The sequence below is a fragment of the Plecotus auritus genome (genome assembly GCF_963455305.1).
Source record: "Plecotus auritus genome assembly, chromosome: 1".
NCBI lineage: Eukaryota > Metazoa > Chordata > Mammalia > Chiroptera > Vespertilionidae > Plecotus > Plecotus auritus.
Window position 1 is genome coordinate 204,130,132 of NC_137770.1, and position 20,419 is coordinate 204,150,550.

General features: G+C 37.7%; 1 protein-coding gene across 1 annotated transcript; it reads left to right on the forward strand.

Moving 5' to 3' along the window:
• Positions 1-344: 344 nt before the first annotated feature.
• LOC308242027 (transmembrane protease serine 11G-like) lies at positions 345-19,759 on the forward strand (the record flags this gene model as incomplete). The annotated part of the gene is made up of 10 exons (XM_080655828.1): positions 345-382; positions 3,717-3,838; positions 4,409-4,530; positions 8,521-8,588; positions 10,137-10,297; positions 11,574-11,612; positions 12,938-13,109; positions 14,837-15,096; positions 17,005-17,147; positions 19,598-19,759. 10 exons carry the CDS (start codon positions 345-347, stop codon positions 19,757-19,759), a joined length of 1,287 nt encoding a protein of 428 aa, XP_080511954.1.
• Between the last annotated feature and the right edge of the window lie 660 nt (positions 19,760-20,419).

Below are 20,419 nucleotides of genomic sequence, written 5' to 3' on the forward strand. Positions count from 1 at the left end.
AGATCAAAATGGGTTGCTTTTTAGAGTGCCCTTCTCTTAGCAGCTCTGAGGACCCCTTTCCACAGTCACAGATCACGCCAGCCCCTACAGCCACGGATTTTTCTAGGCACAGACTTCCCTGGTCCTCCAGCTCCTGCAAAACGCGCGTTCCTCTCTCCCGCCGGGACCAGAGACCTCACCTTATCCCAGGCGAAATCTGACCTTTCCGTGGTGGAGTGTAGAGCTTCTCTGAACCCGTGTGCTTGCGCCAGTTGGGGAGCGTTGTTCTGGGGCTCGCAGCTGTTCCTGGGGTGCCGCAGTTGTGGATTCTCAGGCTTCAGATAAGCTCCACTTTCCGGATCAAGATGGCGCAGACTCCTCTTCTTCTCTTCTATGTGTACTTGTAAGATAAAAAGAAGCAGTATCTAGAATTATCAGAACAATATTTCTGTCCAGTTCTCTAATTTGTTAGATCTTCCTGGACAATCCCTGATGGTCCTCTTCTAGCCTGCCTTGATTCTATAAATGTTCAGGTTTAGTCTTAACTGTGGGCTCTGAGCCTGAGAGGGGGAAGAGCTTTGTCACATTTTCCTGTTTCCACAAAGGTTTGTCAAATGTCAGTCATTTGCATATCACTTTCATATTTTTCTCATATTTGCATGCTACTGGTACTATTATTATCTTAATATTTTCTTTAAATTGATTCATTATTTACTCAAATAAATATGGCCTTATTCTACACAATATTATCTATAAAAAATCACAGGTTTGAATCTTAGAATCCTACTAGAGGCCTGGTGCATGGATTCATGCACTGGTGGAGGCTGTGGCCTGTGGGGATTGGCCTGCTGTGGGAGCACCACTCATCCTGGTCAGCCAAGTGGCTGTGGACCTGCCCTGTGAGTGGCTGCTTCCACTGTGGGAATGCACTGACCACCAGGGGGCAGCTCCTGCTTTGAGTGTCTGCCCCCTGGTGGTCAGTGCATGTCATAGTGACTGGTTGACTAGTTGTCCTGGTCGTGCTGCCATTGGGTCGCTGGGCTTTTATATATATAGATGAAATGGATATTCATTATATACCCGTAGTGGTTCTCAGGCCATGAAGTTTCTGGGTGCAAAGTCCTGATCTATCATTATTTATTTGTTTGTTCATTATGTAAATGATTTCTTTTTTGTGCTATTATTTCTTCCTTATTGTTCTTTTCTGTTTTTTTTCTACATGCCCTGTTTTAGATGTTCTTTGTAAACATTACAGATTACTTCTTCTATAAATGGAGATTAAAGGTTTATGTACAGATGTGTGCAAAAAGTCCTAACAGACCAAGTCTGTATTCTAGCTCCTCCAGGTTTCAGTAGTCACTCAGAACCTCTGTCTGTACATGCTAGAATGAAAGGAGTGTCCCATTTGCCCTCACTCTTTGAGGATCATTGTGATTTGAAGCACATGAACCACATATATGGTATTAGTTCATTTACAAAGAAAAACTATTTTAGAAAATCTAGGTAATGAACTGGGGAATATATGAAAAAGTAGTAACTATAGTGTAATTCTGACTTTTTAAAATCAAGATATAAAGTTAATCATCAATGAGTTTTTATTGACAGTATTTTTTCTGATTTTTTATTTTTAATATATTTTATTGATTTTTACAGAGAGGAAGGGAGAGGGATAGAGAGTTAGAAACATCGATGAGAGAGAAACATCAATCAGCTGCCTCCTGCACACCCCCTACTGGGAATGTGCCCACAACCAAGGTACATGCCCTTGACTGGAATCGAACCTGGGACCCCTCAGTCCGCAGGCCAACGCTCTATCCACTGAGCCAAACCGGTTAGGGCTTTTTCTAATTTTTTATAGATAAGCATATTCAAATGTTACTAAATGTAATATGAGCTAACCATGAATTCTAGAGTAAAAAAACCATTCTAAACAAATGGAAGAACATACCGTGTTCATGGATTGGTAGAATCAACATCATTAAAATGTCCATACTACCCAAAGCAATTTATAGATTTAATGTAATCCCCATTAAAATACCAACAGCATATTTCAAAGACCTAGAACAAACTCTCCAAAAATCCATCTGGAATAAAGAAAGACCCCAAAAAGCCACAGCAATTCTGAGAAAGAAGACCAAAGTTGGAAGGATCCCAATACCAGACATCAAGCTATATTACCAAGCCACAGTTCTCAAAACTGCCTGGTACTGGCACAAGAACAGAAATATAGACCAATGGAACAGAACAGAGAATCCAGAAATTGACCCAAGCCACTATGCTCAATCAATATTTGACAAAGGAGGCAAAAGCATACAATAAAGTCAAGACAGTCTCTTCAATAAATGGTGCTGGGAAATTTGGTCAGATACATGCAAAAAAAATGAAACTAGATCACCAACTTACACTATACACAAAAACAAACTCTAAATGGTTAAAGTACTTAAATGTGAGATGGGAAACCATAAAAACCTTAGAAGACTCCATAGGCAGCAAAATATCAGACATATATTGAAGCAATATCTTTATCGATGCAGCTCCTAGAACAATGGAAACTAAGCAGAAAATAAACAAATGGGACTACATTAAAATAAAAAGCTTCTGCACAGCAAAAGAAACCATCAACAAAACAACAAGAAAGCCCACTGCATGGGAGAACATATTTGTCAATGCTATTTTAGGTAAGGATTTAATCTCCAAAATTTAAGGGAACTCATACAACTTAACAAAAGGAAGATAAACAATTCAATCAAAAAATGGGCAACGGACCTAAATAGACACTTTTCAAAAGAGGACATTCAGAAGGCCAAGAGACATATGAAAACATGCTCAAAGTCACTAATCATCCGAGAGATGCAAATCAAAACAACAATGAGGTACCATCTCAACCTGTCAGAATGGCTATCATCAACAAATCAACAAACAACAAGTGTTGGCGAGGATGCAGAGAAAAAGGAACCCTCGTGCACTGCTGGTGGGAATGCAGACTGGTGCAGCCACTGTGGAGAACAGTATGGAGTGTCCTCAAAAAACTAAAAATGGAACTCCCATTTTACCCAGTGATCCCACTACTAGGAATATATCCCAAGAAGGTAGAAACACCATTCAGAAAGGATATATGCACCCCTATGTTCATAGCAGCACAATTTACAATAGCTAAGATTTGGAAACAGCACAAGTGCCCATCAGCAGATGAGTGGATTAGAAAACTGTGGTACATCTACACAATGGAATACTATGCTGCAATAAAAAAGAAGGAATTTTTACCATTTGCAACAGCATGGATGGACCTGGAGAGCATTATGCTAAGTGAATGCCAGTTGGAGAAAGATAAATATCACATGATCTCACTCAAATGTGGGATATAATGAACAACATGAACTGATGAACCAAAATGGATCCAGACACAAGGTGGCACTGAGCAGACTGTCCATCCTCGGGGAGAAGGCAGGGGTCAACCAAAGGACTTGTCTGCATGCATATTAGCATGACCAATGGACACAGACCCTGCGGCGGTGGTGGCTTGCCCTCAGGGGTGGGAGTGGCCAGGGGGGGTCAACTGGGGAAAAAGAAGACATGTAATACTTAAAACAATTTAAAAAAAATAAAGTAATTACTCATTAAAAAAATTAAAAATAAACAACAACAAAAAAACACACATTCTATGCCCAAACTGTGAAATTGAGATTCTAGTCTTTAAGTTCTGTTTGTTTTTAATATACAACTCTCTCTTTCAAAAGGCCACCAATACGAGGCAGAAGAACAAATTTCTTGAAACCATGGATGATTGCCCTTATTGTTGCAACTGTTGTGTTGGTTCTAGCAATAATCATCGGTCTCCTTGTTTATTTTCTGGCATTTGGTAAGAATCTATCTCATTGTATTTTTTTTTTAATTTTAAATATCCACTCACTTATTTCAAAACCTTAATATTGTTAAATATTTTAGAATACAATTTTCATTGCAACAATAATTTGCTTAAATGTATACATACTTTGTATAATGTAATGTTGATTTGCATAAATTTATCTACATTTCGGAAATTATAATCTTTTATGTATAAAAATGCTTCTAGCATTTAAAATTTGACTTGGTTCACATAATACTATTTCTTGACCAATGCCATAGATTTATATCCTATGTTATTGTATGATTTAATATTCTCAATATGATTTATTGAGAATAAAAAATTATTTTAGTAGCAATTCTAAATTCAAGGTCAACTTGTGTCAGGACACAACTGAAAGTTACATGACTAAGAGATTGTGCAATCTTCAAAAAGGAAGAGAGAAGTATTTGCCACAGCTATTGAATTAATTCTCAGGAGTTCATCAATTATGGGATATTTTTGCATGCCATTCCCTTTATGTCCATTATTTGTGTAGCTCATATGAACTAAAAAGAAACCATGCATATTTGTTCTCCCTTCCAGATCAGAAAAAGTTGCACTATTTCCAAACCTCCTTCCAGATCCCCAGTATTGAATATAATCCTGATTTTTCAGTAGAGCACTCAAAAGTTAGGACTGACCTGAAACAAAAAATCAATGATGAGGTAAGTCTAAGTTTTGCTGGTACCATTTCTACCTGAAAATACTGTTAGGGAGAAAGAGGTTAGAATAAAGTAAGAGGTGAGTTGAGAACACACAAAATTACATCTATGTTAGGTTTGCCAGATAAAATACAGAATGCCCAGGTAAATTTTAATTTCATATCTTCCTGAAAATATACTTCATTCAATATTTTCAACATGATGATACTAAAAAGCATTTATTATTTACATGAAATTAAAGTTTAACTGTATTTTTATTTGCTACTCCTGGCAACTCTAACCAACATTGTCTCAGGTACACTGGAGAAAGGATGATTGCACCAAAGACTGAACAATGTAAGCTAAACAAAAAGAAAAAAAATTAGCTGAAGTACAAAAAAATAGCGTATTTGGAAATATAACTCAATCATTCAGGCACAAACAACATTACCATATAACATTTATTACACACCTACAGTGTGTATGATCCTAATACATTTCCCATTAGGCAATTGTATTGAACATTTGTTCCTAAAAATAGAGCATAGAAACACATAGACTTCCACTGAAGACTTCAATTGTATACACAGCTTCTACTGAGCCAAGCATTGGCCAAAGATAAAAGATCATTCTTGCCAGGTTCAGAAATATTTCTTTAGCCATTTCCCAACCAAAAGCAGAAGGTGATGAAATGATTTGAAATATGCAACTAAGTGGCATTGGCAGGGTATTGAATATTTTATTACAGGAATAAATATATTGAATTGGAGACAGTCTAAGCTTTGAAGTCAGAATATCTATGTTCAATAGGCTTCTCAACTTTGGGAAGCTACTTGACCCCTCAAGGTTTCCACTTTCAAAATAACGATAATTACACCCACCTCTGAGTTATTCTGAGAATCAGTTTATGTTGCGAATAAAAAGTAGGAAAAACAATGTCTGAATGAATGTTAGTATCTGTTTATTATGTTCTCATGGAACTTTTCACACACCTCTGCTAGAGCACTTATTGCCTTGTGACATTATTATTATTTTATATGTCTAGGTCTCTCTGGATTTGTGAAGGGCTAAATCGACTTATTCTTATAATTCTGGTGCCTGTCACAGTGTCTGCCACATGGTAGGATCATAAAAATACTCATCAAACAAATGACTAGGGAATAAAGAATTTACTAGTAGTGGCCCTGTCCTCTAGAATACAAATGGTGACTACATAGGAGAAGTACATAATTGAGAAGTACAGTACCAAAGTACAGTAATTTAGACCAGGAGTTGGCAATTTTTTTTTTTGGACAAAGCCAGATAGTAAATTTTCAGCTTTGCAGGCCATACAGTCCCTCTGAAGCAATGCAGATCTGTTTTTGAAGTGCTACTGCACCAGAGACAATATGTCAGCCAAGCAGTGTGTCTGTAGCCCAGGAAAACTTGATTCTGGATGCTGAAAGTTAAATTTTATAAAAATTTTTAGCAGTCACAAAACATTACTCTTTTTATGATTTTTCTCAACTATTAAAATAATGTGAAGACCACTCTTAGATGATGGGCCCACAAAAATGAGTGGCTGGCTAGATTTTTCCTATCTATATATATAAAAAGCCAGTGACTGGAATCCCAGAACAACCAGAACAACTGGTTGCTCTGATGCCCACTGCAGCCAGCCAATAGGCCAGACCAGGGGCGGGGCCGGCCGGCCAACCTCCCATGTCCCCTCCCCCGCTGCTGGTCCTGCCAGCATGAGGTGGGCAGGCCGACCCCACCCTTGCATGAATTCTAGTAGGCTATAATTTACTGGTCCCTGATTTAGACTGTGAGTTACAGTTCTAGGAAACATTATCCCAGAAGAAATTACTAAAATTAGTACTAAAATGAAATTTAGAGATGTTTTTTGAAGTTCAATAATCTAGACTGTTTATATTCTCAATTGCCATGGACAATAACATGGTTGATTTAAAGGAAACAACAACAAAATAATGAAATAGAAAAGAGAATGAAAATAGGCAGAGAACTTATAATCCTATCTAATAAAAGAGTAATATGCAAATTGACCATCACTCCAACACACAAGATGGCTGCCCCCATGTGGTCAAAGATGGTTGACCCCATGTGGACACAAGATGGCCGTCACAAGATGGCCAGCAGGGGAGGGCAGTTGGGAGGGACCAGGCCTGCAAAGGAGGGCAGTTGGGGGTGATCAAGCCTGCAGGTAGGGCAGTTGGGGGAGACCCAGGCCTGTAGGGGAGGGCAGTTAGGGGAGACCAGGCCAGCAGAGGAGGGAAGTTGGGGGGGGACCAGGCCTGCAGGGGAGGGCAGTTAGGGGTGACCAGGCCTGCAGGGGAGGACAGTTAGGGGAGACCCAGGCCTGCAGGGAAGAGCAGTTGGGGGGACCAGGCCTGCAGGGAAGGGCAGTTAGGGGTGACCAGGCCAGCAGAGGAGGGAAGTTGGGGGGGACCAGGCCTGCAGGAGAGGGCAGTTAGGAGTGACCAGGCCTGCAGGGAAGGGCAGTTAGGGGAAAACAGGCTGGCAAGGGAGCAGTTAGGCATCAATCAGGCTGGCAGGGGAGAGGTTAGGGGGTGATCAGGCTGGCAGGTAGAAGCAGTTAGGGGCAATCAGGAAGGCAGGTAGCGAGCAGCTGGGAGCCAGCAGTCCGGGATTGTGAGAGGGATATCTGACTGCCCGTTTAGGCCCGATCCTACTGGGGTCGGGCCTAAATGGGCAGTCGGACATCCCTCAAGGGGTCCCAGATTGGAGAGGGTGCAAGCTGGCCTGAGGGACACCCCCACCCCCGTGCACAAATTTCATGCACCATGCCTCTAGTAAAATTTATAAAAATCTATGTAGAAATCTGGAAGGTCATATGCCCAAAATGAAAATAACAGGTTCTCAGCAGTGATTTAGAAATTATTTTAATGCTTTTCATTATGCTTTGCTGTTTTGCTAGCTTTTTATAACTTTTTGCAATGAATATGTATTAGGTTTTGTCATAAATGTGCATGTGTGTATATAAAACTATATCCTTAGAAAAACAAATTTTCTATTATTGTTAAAGGGAAACACATGGTCATTGTTTTTTTTTAATAACTTGATTTTTTTTAATAACTAACTGTTGATTTTTCAATAACTGTATGCATACCATCCTATCTAATAGGATATGATATGGTGCCTCACCAGAGGAAATTTCATAAATGAAATCAGATGAGTTAAAAGCACTTGTTCAGCACATGCCTAGTTTCACATTTTGGCAGCTCTTCTCTTCTGATTTGAGGAAATAATTATTGAGACTCAGGTTCACGTAAGATTTGGCACATGATCTGTCATTTTTTCTGAAAAGCCAGATTGAGGAATCAATGTTAATGAATCACAGATTCTGTAACAATCTGTGGTTTTAGTAAGAAATAATTTCTTCTAGGAATTAATATTACACAGAAATTATCCCACAAAAGTCTAAAATGACACACAAATAGCATAGTCCTATTCTGTTATTATTTCATAATTTTTCTTGCTGAGTATATTCATTTTAAAGAAGTACCCAAAAATATATATTCTTTTCCTCTCCCCCATTTATCACAGAATCAAAATATGGCTTAAAAAGTTTCAGAAAAGACTAAAAGACTGATTCTTTAATCACCTCCATGAGGATGATAACTGAACTTGAATGACAGAGGATTTTAAGTCTTTACATAGCAAGTTTTCAAAGAACCTCAGTCTTTGTACCTCCAACTCTGCATATTTTATATTGGCTGTTGAAACAGCTAGCTTCACTCAACTCTATATCAGCCATCTTTAACCATGTGACAATTTGTTTAAATATCAACATCTAATTACTAGGAAGATCTTTTTGATAATAGGATTATGCCCCAGTGAGCTTTTTGGGTAGGGATAGGTATAAAACAACACAGAATTAAATGCTATTTGAATCACTGCAGGTTTTATACAAACTTTTTTTGTGTTATATTGAAATGTGTGAAATTTATATTTAACAAAGTTCTATGCTGTGTGTGTTTTTTCTTTTCTCAGATAGATAAGATATTTCGAAATTCCAGTTTAAATCATCATTACATCAAGTCTCATGTTGTCAACTTTAGGTAATCATAACTAATCAATTTGTACAATGAAAAGGCAATTTTGTTTTATTTAATTATTCTTCATTTATTTGCTTTGTTGACAGGATATAAAAATCTTAGATAGCTCAGCTGGCATGGCACAGTGGTTGAGCGTCGACCTATGAACCAGGAAGTCCCACAGTTTGATTCCCAGTCAGGGCACATGCCTGGGATTTGGGCTTGATCTTTAGTAGTGGATGTGCAGGAGGCAGCCAATCAATGATTCTCTCCCATTATTGATATTTCTATCTTTCTCCTTCTCCCTTCCTCTCTGAAATAAATAAAAATACATTTTTAAAAAATCTTAGATATACCAAGAGCAAAAATAATTTCATATTATTTAATTATTATTCCTCTTCTACAGAGTACCTATAGGGGGCACTTTCTTGACTTGGGTAGAGATTAAATACACTCTTCTGGTTGTTCTTTTAAAGACTTGCATTTCAGCCCTGGCCGAATGGCTCAGCTGGTTGAGCATGGTCCAGTTGGTTGAGCATGTTCCTGTGCACCGAAGGGTCACTGGTTTGATTCCCCATTGGGGCACATACCCAGATTTCGGGTTTCATCCCCCCATTAGGGTGAGTACAGGAAGCAACCAATGGATGTTTCTCTCTCACATCAATGTTTCTCGCTTTCTCCCCTGTACCTTCCTCTCTCTTAAAAAAAAATCAATAAAAACATTTTTTGGGCAGAAAAAAGGTTGTGGATCTGATCTGGTAGGGCACATACCTAGGTTGTTAGTTCAATCCCCAGTTGGGGCATGTGCAGGAGGCAACCTATTGATGTTTCTCTCACATTGATGTTTCTCTCTCTCACACACACTCTTCCTCACTCTCTCTATAAAAACCAATGAGAACATATCCATGCATGAGGATTTAAAAAAAAAAAAAAAGACTTGCCCTTCAGTTAAAGATTCCCACAATCATTAAATACTTTTACTTAATTTTTTAAAATATATTTTTATTGATTTTAGAGAAGAAGGGAGAGGGAGAGAGAAATAGAAACATCAATGATGAGAGAGATTCATGGATCAGCTGCCTCCTGCATACCCACTACTGGGGATCGAGCCTGCAACCTGGGCATATTCCCTGACTGGAAATCGAGTGTGACCTCTTGATTCCTGGGTCGACACTCAACTGCTGAGTCACGCCTGGCTGGGCTTAATTTTTAAATTTTACTTAAATTTTAAACATAAACAGATATGAATTTTTAAAAATCAAGAAAAAATATATGTTGACAGAGTTGATGGATTTAACAAGTACTTTTGATTTATTTTTCCAGAAAAAAAATTCCAGAACTCTAGAATTTTACTCTCCCCTCCCTGAATATGATCAAATTTTACAAGCAGGGAATAATTTATGTACTAACACTATATGATAAAAGAAAGGGAAAATATATGATAATAAAATATATAAAATATTTATATTTATGTTGTATTTTTAAGATATAACTAATATTTAAATAATAAGGTATAAAATAATAATTATGGGTATGAATTCACTTACTTAATCCGGTGTTTTTGTTTTCCAGGTCAAGTGATAATGGATTAAAAACAGATGTATTGCTTAAATTTCACTTTGTTTCTAACAATGCAGAAACAGTAAAAAGTCAAGCTGCTAACATTTTGCATCAGAAGTTAAAATTAAATGAAAGCTTCCTGAAGATAGATACTTCATTGCCTTATCTTAAAGGTAAGAAATACCATTTTTCTCTCCTTGCTATAGTTCACAATTTTACTATCTTCTCATCTACAGGGAAAGGATCTTTATTTCACCATAAAATAAAACTGCTTTTCATGTTTAAGTCTCTCATTTACTTGATAATAAGCAAAAACCCAATCAACACCAAAATATTCCTTTGGTTAATATGTAAATAATTATGACAGAATAATTATATAATAATTATATAATAACACAAATATAATAGTATTTCCTCCTTTTTTGAAAGAGAGATATTAGTATAATTGTTTGAATTAATTAAACATGGATATAATTAAAAAAAAAAACTACACTCTGCTACTGTGCCATGATAAGACTCCCTTGTGTTACTTCTTTATAGCCACACCCAAACCCTCTGCCCTTCTCTAGCCCCTGGCAATCCTAATCCATTCTCCATCTATGTAATTATATTATTTCATGAATGTTACATAAATGGAATCATACACTTTATATCCTTTTGAGATTGTTATTATTGGCAAAACCTAATTCTAAGGGACTTACTCTAATAAACTCCCTACCCATAGTTATCTGCAGATGCATTCTATGTTCCCGGTTAGAGTCTGACCTACATTAAAGACTCCTTAATTTGCAGGCTTATTGAAATTTCACACAGCTTTCATTGTAACAAAATGTGGGTCTAGATTGCTCATTATGCTATCTGGCATAAGGAAGAATTCATGTAATTGTGGGGAACAACTGAGTGTGCTTTGTTTTCTATTTCACTTCATGAAAAAAATGACTAACATATTTGAGAATTTGTTAGGATATTGGTGGATTTTGATTCCACAGGGAGCATCTCTGGAACAACCCTAGATGCCAGCTGTCTAAGATTCTTGAATGGCTTTACAGTAACACTACTGTGTGAATGAGGATGGAGGAGAACGGTGTCCAAACATATCAGTATATATGTAAAAGTGGTCTTAGATTCTCTTCAGTTTTACTTATATTTTAATAAATTGGCATGGCATTAATTAGATGCTATCCACCTTCATGGCAAACAATATCATCCTCTCTGCCAATGTTTTTATAACCATTAACCAGTATTTTCCTGGAGTCCAAATATAGTAGTCAGAGGAAAGTTTAATTTATATCTAAACCTCCCCTTTCATAGGATTTTATTCTATTGCCTTTAAATTAAGTATTTCCTCACTAATTCAGTTTCTTCCAAATAGAAATATTCATGTCAAGTGTACAGTGTTTTAGATGATAATTATTCCATTGCTGAGCAATCATCTTGTATTTTTTCCAGATATAAATAAAATACAAGCAGAGCACATTCTGAACAGCGGTAAGTTAAAAAATATCACTGAGATGTTTTATAGATCAAATAATAAAACTTAAAACACTTTTAAGAGTTTCTTGCCCTTGCCGTTTGGCTCAGGTAAATAGAGCATTGACCTGCAGACTAAAGGGTCCCAGGTTTGATTCCAGTCAAAGACACATGCCCCAGTTGTGGGCTTGATCCCAGTAGGGGGTGTGCAGGAGGCAGCGTATCAAATGATTCTCATCATTGTTTCAATCTCTTTCTACCTTTCCCTTCCTCTGAAATCAATAAAAAGAGAGAGAGAGAGAGAGAGAGAGAAGAGTTTCTCTACTCCCATAATTACTATTTCCAAAGGCATATGATATCTATAAATGGTTACATGATTTAACTCTCCTCAAGGGAAAATAATTATCCTATATAATAAGAGGCTAATATGCAAATTGACCAAGTGGTGGAACTACCGGTCACTATGACGTGCACTGACCACCAGGGGGCAGATGCTCAATGCAGGAGCTGCCCCCTGATGGTCAGTGTGCTCTCACAGAGGGAGAGTTGCTCAGCCAGAAGACCTGAGCCAGGCTCACGGCTGGTGAGTGCAGCGGTGGCGGCGGGAGCCTCTCCCACCTCTGCGGCAGTGCTAAGGATGTCCGACTGCCCCACGGGGAGTGGGCCTAAGCTGTCAGTCAGACATCCCCTGCGGGCTCCCAGACTGTGAGAGGATGCAGGCTGGGCTGAGGAACCCCCGCCCCAAGTGTACGAATTTCATGCACTGGGCCTCTAGTTAGTAATAATTGGGAATTCATGTCACATGGGCTCCTTGGAAATAACTTGCTCTTCTTAACAGAAGGATTCACTGATGGCTTCTTTTAACAGTCCCCTTTCATTTTATCTTGTTTTTATTTGGTTCACTTTGTTAAAGTAGAAAATTTGTTTAGAAGTAAATGACACTAACTTTAATATGTAAACTTTGATATTTATACTAAGTTATGTAATGGTTTTCATATTAGACAAGTATTTTAATAAAATAGTACAAATAGTATTTTTTCTGCAATAATTAGTGTACATTTCACAATCAAAACCATCGACTATCACAGGGGTAAATGCTGCACCTAAGAACATGACCCCAAAATATAAGAAAAAAATTAAGTGAAATTGCTTTAAATACATCAGACAGGGTATTAAATATTTTATGTTTTAATTAATCATTTTTAGTGTAAATTATTATTCTATCATGTAATTTTGATTAAATTTTAAGGCCAGGCAAACCTATGAATGTTCCCATATTTTACCATGTGCCAAATATACAGATTGATAACTCTAGAAATAATCATCTTATTCTCTTATGACAGGTTGTGGTTTAGGGAGGGAGTCTCCGTCCATGGAAAAAATTGCTAATGGTTATATTGCAAAGAAAGCTGATTGGCCATGGCAAGCCAGCCTGCAAATGGATGGCATCCACTATTGTGGGGCCTCTTTGCTCAGTGAGGAGTGGCTGCTGACTGCCGCGCATTGCTTTGACACGTAAGTCCTCAGTCTGTACCAACAGAGCCACCAATTGCACTTTTTCTTCTCACCTTCACTTGCTTTAATTCGTATCCCTTTTTCATTAATTATCTTAGGCCTCCCAATAGTATTGTGATTTTTCTGGCAGGCTTAGAAAAAGTGACAATTAGTGAATAGTAGAAAAAATTAGACAGAGTATCTTCAGCTTTAACTGAATATAAATTCTCCAGCAATCTCAATTTTAACTAAGAACAAGCTATGGCGGGGTCTCCCTTTTCCGAGTCCAGCACGGAAAGAGAGATGAACCAGTTCTGAGTGGAGGCGGCTGGGGATTGAGAAATAAAAGTAAGAAAGAGACAAGACACAAAATGGAAGGAAAAAAGCTGGGAAATGGGTGGGACCACTGCCCTCTTCTGCTGGAGAGACAGTCAACCCAGAGCGGAGGCAGCGTGTTTATTTATATTCCAAATACCAGGGGGTTTCACCAAAAGCTTAGGATCAAAGGAGCTTGGGTGGGCCCAGGTCCTATTCATTCCCTCATTCCCGGTGCTAGACTAGATTTACACAACAAAGCCCACTCCTGACACCTGGGCAAAGGTAAGAGTCAGTGCTGAAAACACATCTGCCTTTTTGGTAAATGTGTATCCAAGAGGCAGCTCTGCCTGTCGCCTTGGATTCAGCTGACAATAATTTAAAGAATGCCCATATGCCTTCCCAGGCACTGTCTACAACAAGCCAACACTGTCAAAATTTAAACACATTCGCCAGTTTTTCTGAGATATATTGTGGATTTTTTAAAAACTCTGCTAATAATATCCCAACCCACAAACTTACATCTGATCATCCCATAAACATACATCTGATTTTCCCACATAGATATCTTTGGTGCTCTACTTTTATTATTTATATACTCATTGAAGATTTAACATATGGGACACTTGGAGAAAATAAAGAGATAGAGTAGCTCTAGTGAAATACACATAAAATGTGAAAATATTCTGGATAAAATTTAACCTAAAAGAAAGGATGAGAAAACACTGAATCAATTGTGGCTCTAATCTCTCTCTCTCTCTCTCTCTCTCTCTCTCTCTCTCTCTCTCTCTCTCTCTCCCCTCCCCTCCCTTTCTCTCTCTATAACTATATAATACATACATTTATATAACTATGCATGGACATAGTGATATGTATATGTATGTATACAATATCTCTAATTTTTATTCACTTATATTTTCTTCACAAAATAGCAATAATACATTGGTTTCTTTAAAAAAAAAATACAGCCCACACCGGTTTGGCTCAGTGGATAGAGCGTCGGCCTGCGGACTGAAAGGTCCCGGGTTCGATTCCGGTCAAGAGCACGTAACTTGGTTGCGGGCACATCCCCAGTAGGAGGTGTGCAGGAGGCAGCTGATCGATGTTTCTCTCTCATCGATGTTTCTAACTCTCTATCCCTCTCCTTTCCTCTCTGTAAAAAATCAATAAAATATATTAAAAAAAAAAAAATACAAACTCCCCCTGAAGGAGTATACTTTAAGCTACATGAGAATGGGGGGTTTTGTCATCAGCTAAATCAACACAAAGCAGCCCTAGGGGAAAAGCCTTAAATGAGAAGGTGGGAGGATCCCAATCTACTATCACCTTAAACAATCTGCCCTTTTCCCACCCTATGTCCCCTGCTCATCCAGAGTCCTGGGTAACTTCAGATCAGAAATGAACTAACCATAATCCTTTTCATCTGTGATCAGTTACAAAAACCCCAAACTCTGGACGGCTAGTTTCGGAACAACTCTGAGCCCTCCGCTAATGAGAAGAAGGGTGCAGTCAATCATCCTTCATGAAAACTATGCTGCCCATAAGCACGAAGACGACATCGCGGTGGTGAGGCTCTCCACTCCCGTCCCATTTTCCGAAGATGTGCACAGAGTCTGTCTCCCCGACGCTGCGTTTGAAGTCTTGCCCAAGAGTAAAGCGTTTGTCACTGGATGGGGAGCACTTAAAGTAAATGGTGAGTGTCTCAGTAAAACAATAAAAACCTCCATCTGGGTGGAGATGTAAAATAAGATACCAAATCAAAATACAGAAAATAAGAGATTAAACCTGTATGTCCCATGAAAAATATGGCAGAAACAACAAACAAAAACCAGATATTGTGAATTATGAAAACTTTGGCTATTGCTATTACATGGTATTTATGTTTATTGTATTCTTTATGGGTTTCTCTAAAAACTAGTTATAACTTTTTCAAACATAATTAAAGCATATTTTTTTCATATGATTTTTTCTTTCATTGCTCTTTCATATGTAAAGATTCTGTTATGGCTACGTAATTCTTAAAGTATGTTATTTGTGAGCAGTAGTAATGTACCATAAACAGAAATAGTCTTAAGAGAGCAATTTGAGCCGAAACCGGTTTGGCTCAGTGGATAGAGCGTTGGCCTGCGGACTGAAGGGTCCCGGGTTCGATTCCGGTGAAGGGCATGTGCCTTGGTTGCGGGCACATCCCCAGTGGGGGGTGTGCGGGAGGCAGCTGATTGATGTTTCTCTCTCATCGATGTTTCTAACTCTCTATCTCTCTCTCTTCCTCTCTGTAAAATATCAATAAAAATATATTAAAAAAAAAAAAAGAGAGAGCAATTTGAATGACATTCCTGATGCTGTGGGGCCTTCTGACACATGTATCTATAAAACAGTCTTTTTGAGTTTGAGAGTTTGAGAGTGACAAGTATGATATTTTACTATACTTAATAATATATAATAAACTGCTGATAGACATTTAGATACTGATGTAAGTTTCCAGTTTTCTTAGTTGCACTTTTTACATATGGTTTAATCTGTCCTTGACTTACTGATTCTCGTTCCAGGCTCTTATTATAAAGTTGTAGTCTTATTATGTTCTTGCTCAAAGTACAGCTTTTATCTACCAAGTCTTCATCAGTTGATTTTTATAGATGTCTGCTCTCTCGATATGCACTCCAAAATTCTCACATGGAGTTCAGGTTGACACACTGTTGTTATAACTGAGAGTCCTTTTCCTCATTATTAAGGGATCTGTCTTGTTATATAGGGTATGGTGATAAATATGAAGGAGAATTAAATCCTTTGGAATTAGGCAAACTGCTTACTGATTGGAGTAGAAATATATAGCATCAACCACAAGGGCAGGACCATGACACCTCCTCTAGAACCCAATTAAACTTAACATCGCCCTTTCTAGAGTAGTAGTTTAGCAGTGATTTGTGAGTTCATCATGAATCATTCAATGCCCAAAAGTGTGCAGATTATTGTGTATTGACCTATCTATTGTTATAAGTTACATCCTTTTTTAAAAAATAATCTTTATTGTTGTAAGTATTATACTGGTCTTTTTATAAAACAATAGTATTTCATCTATTTAGTATTGAAGTTAATTCCTGATAGTAGAGACTTGCTCTATATTGCTTTTTCTAAAGGATTCTCAATTCCCAATTTAAGTGTGTCATTTGAAGAATGATAATCCAGATTTCCTGATAAATCAGGTAAACTGTGACAGATTTTCCCAGGTAGTGATAAATGCCCTGACTTTAAATCAAATATTATCCCCATTTAGCTAAGTGGTCATTGCAAGACTCAAAGCCAAGTGAACTTTGGTTTATTCATCTGAAAAAAAAATCCATATCTATCTTTAGTAATTGTGACAAGTAGGAAGTAAGACAGTGGAAGTAATCGTGCCAGGGATGATACCTAACACATAGAAAACAAAGGGCATCCAGGAAATATAACTTGACTCCGAAGTGCTGTCATCAAGCCCAGAGTCCCACAACTTCCAGACATATATTTTGTCATTAATCTATCCTTTGTAAGACACAATTAACTATTATAAATATAAGAATTTGGAAATTCTTCACTTATTTGTGTGTTTTTTTTTCTTCTTTAGGTCCTTTTCCCAATACTCTTCGACAAGTTGAAATAGAGATCATAAGTAACGACATATGTAATAAAGTTAATGTATATGGTGGTGCTGTGTCATCAGGAATGATATGTGCTGGATTCTTGACAGGAAAACTCGATGCCTGTGAGGTAAGACTAGACACAAATCCACAAAAATGAATCTGCTGAATAGAGATGAGCTCACTGACCTTAAGTCAATGTCACTTCATGGCTCTCCATAAAATTAAGTTCTGCAGGAGAGAGCGGAGTGTAAAAGGAGGGAAAGGAGGAACCATAAGAAATACTCCTGTTATTATCTCCATGCAAATGTAAAAAATGACCACCACATGCACATTAGGGCTCTAATTAGAGAAAAGGAGTGGCAGCAGATAAGGGAAACTAAGTCAGGAAGCCACACAATCATTGCTTCAAGCCATAATTATAATTGATAGTTAGATATCTAATCCCTACTAGTTGTAAGGCATTGTGAGATGGGATTGGCAGTATCATTCTACGGGTGCTTGAGCCATTGACCTTAAATAGTACATCCAGAGAGAATTACACTATTTAGAAAAAAATTATCTTAATCATTAAACATTTAAAGAGAACATCACTTTTATTTTTTCCCTTTTTAAAAATTTATTGGGGTAACACTGGTTAACAAAATTATACAAGTTTCAGATGCACAATTTCACAACATATCACCCATACACTCTATTGTGTGTTGACTACCCCAAGTCAAATTCCTCTCCATCATTTATTCCTCTTATGGTTTCCTCCACCTCCCCTCACCTTCCCTCACTCTGGCAATCACCACCCTGTTGTCCCTGTCCATGAGTTTCTTCTCTTTTTTCTTTTCTTTTTTGCTCAATCCCTCCACCTCTCCCACCCAGCCTCCCAACTCCCACCCCTCCAACCGCTGTCAGCCTGCTCTCTGTTTATGAGTTTGCCTCAGTTTTGCTTGTTAGTTCATTAGATTCCACATATGATTGAAAATATATGGTACTTGTCTTTCTCTGACTGGCTTAATTCACTTAGCATAATGCTCTCCAAGTCCATCCATGCTGCCACTTTTAGAGTGTGGTTATATAAAAGAAGAAAAATAAATATCAAAATTAAAGATTTTACCTATAGCATTTGAAACTGAGCCCAACATTTCATAATTCTTGAAGGATTAGGAATGACTTTGAGATTTTTACACATGAGTGCTTTTTTTTATATGCAAAGTTGCCACCATTGATCTGCCATTGGTAATAAATATTCATTCACTTATTCATTCACTTTTTTTGTGAATTGCAAGGTACTATGGCAATTATTGAAGGAAACATAAACACTTAAAAAAGCAGGAGTCCATGATGAATTTACAATCTAATAACAGCACATAAGTACATAACTAAAAGCAGTGGACAAAAGATAAGGATTTGGCTACATATTCTGGAATACAAGGCCTCCTTCTACTAGTTTTAATTCTTAAGAAGCAGAAACAACATGTATGCTTCAAGATAGAACTGGATCACATGACTTTTGAGGAAGAACACAAAAAAGTCTATAATTAGAATAGACTCAAATCCACAAAAAGGAATCTGTTGAATAAAAAGTTGTATTTGAGTTTATAAGAAAGCAGATTTCCTCTTTCTATTGGTCCATGCTCTCTTGCTTCCTTCACCACCAGCACACTGAAGACCTAAGTTCGGATGTGGGCTAACTTAGGGAAGGAGCTAAGGAGCTGCGGAGGATAGCTTTTGGTAGACCAAGGTTTTCACACTCTGTCCACTGTGCACTGAAATGTACAAAAAAGCATGTTAAGGGAAGAGAGCTAAAGTGACAAAACTCTGGGACCCCATGCCTACTTCAAACAGGACCATTTCTCTTATTGAAAAAAAAAAAATCTGTAAGGGACTTCCACATAATACTTTTTTGGAATGAATAGGTTCATTGCTAAAAGATAAGTACAAATCAGTTGTCCAAATCTAAGGTTAAAGATGTCAGGAAAGTCGTCAGGATTCACAACATCCAAACAAGATCTTGAAGGCTAGGGATTCCATCTTATTTTGGAAGCAAAATTATTTGTGTAATAAATGGTGCACATTGGCTTAGAGTGCCCTTTGCAAATCTTCTTCCTCTCAAACCTACTGCTACACAGTGATAAGGTGCCCAGGACACCTTTCTGTCAGCTGGTGAGAGTGGAACAAGGTGAGATTTAAACTCAAAGCAAGAGATTGTTTCTATGTAACAGAGTTAGGAGAGGCTTCGTTGTAGAGGTGATGTTTAGTTGAAGCATGATGTATCTTTTATGTAAGAACTGGACGCCTAAATTTAGATACAGTTTGCACTCTCTAAATAGAGCAAAACTAAAAAACTATACAAGGATAAAACTGAAACATTATCTTTGTTATCATCTTTCAGGTGAAGACATTAATAGAGATAAGCAGACATAAATAATAAGTAATAGCACAATTATTATATTAATGCTAATAGTAAGCAAAAATAGAATTAGTTTTACATACTTTAAAATATTAATTTATTAGATATTAAGTTGCTGATTAACTGTCATTCTGACACTCATTTATTACATTGAAAATATTTTCCTTCTTCTCTAGGGTGATTCTGGGGGACCTCTGGTTATAGCACCTGATAGAAACATCTGGTATATTATCGGAATAGTAAGCTGGGGAATAGACTGTGGTAAAGAAAACAATCCTGGAATTTATACAAAAGTGACTCATTATCGGGACTGGATTAAATCTAAAACTAATATCTGATGCAACAACCATCTACCTCCAAGTGTAAATGTCATGTGTGGTGTCTAGGAAATTGTGTCCAGTATGTGTTTGCCATGTATGCTGTCATTGAGGTCAAGATGCAAATAAGCATGATCGGACAACTATCCCCCCTTAGATGTGAGGAGAAGGTAGGCTTTCTTCCACATAATCTGAAGTGTTTTGCTGACCATGAACACACAAGAAACTGTCATCTCCTCAAAGATCCACCATTGCTGCTGTGTCTCTGATGACCACCTTGTTCACCTTTCTATCCCTACTACACACTTCTCAGTTTAGCATAATCCAGCAGTTTAAGTAGGTAAGTACCACTTGGCTAAGCATTCTCTATTTTTTTTCCGCTGACAGATCACACTGTCCTTCCCCTGACTCCACGGTTTTTACCTTCCTCATCAAATAGCTCTCATTAGGAATCTGTAGGTCCATGTACTAGGCAAATCAAGGTAATTAGTTTTGGCCAATGCTAACACAAATGATGGAGGGGCACTAGATGTGAAACCAGGACTTAAGAGATGGCACTACTGTGAGTTCTTCCCCTTTGCCCTCAGATGCATATTTCACCTCTCTATAAAACTTAAAGAAAAACTGTCATTTACATTTACACCCAGATTTTAATCTCCTTAAACAACTACACTAATTTTT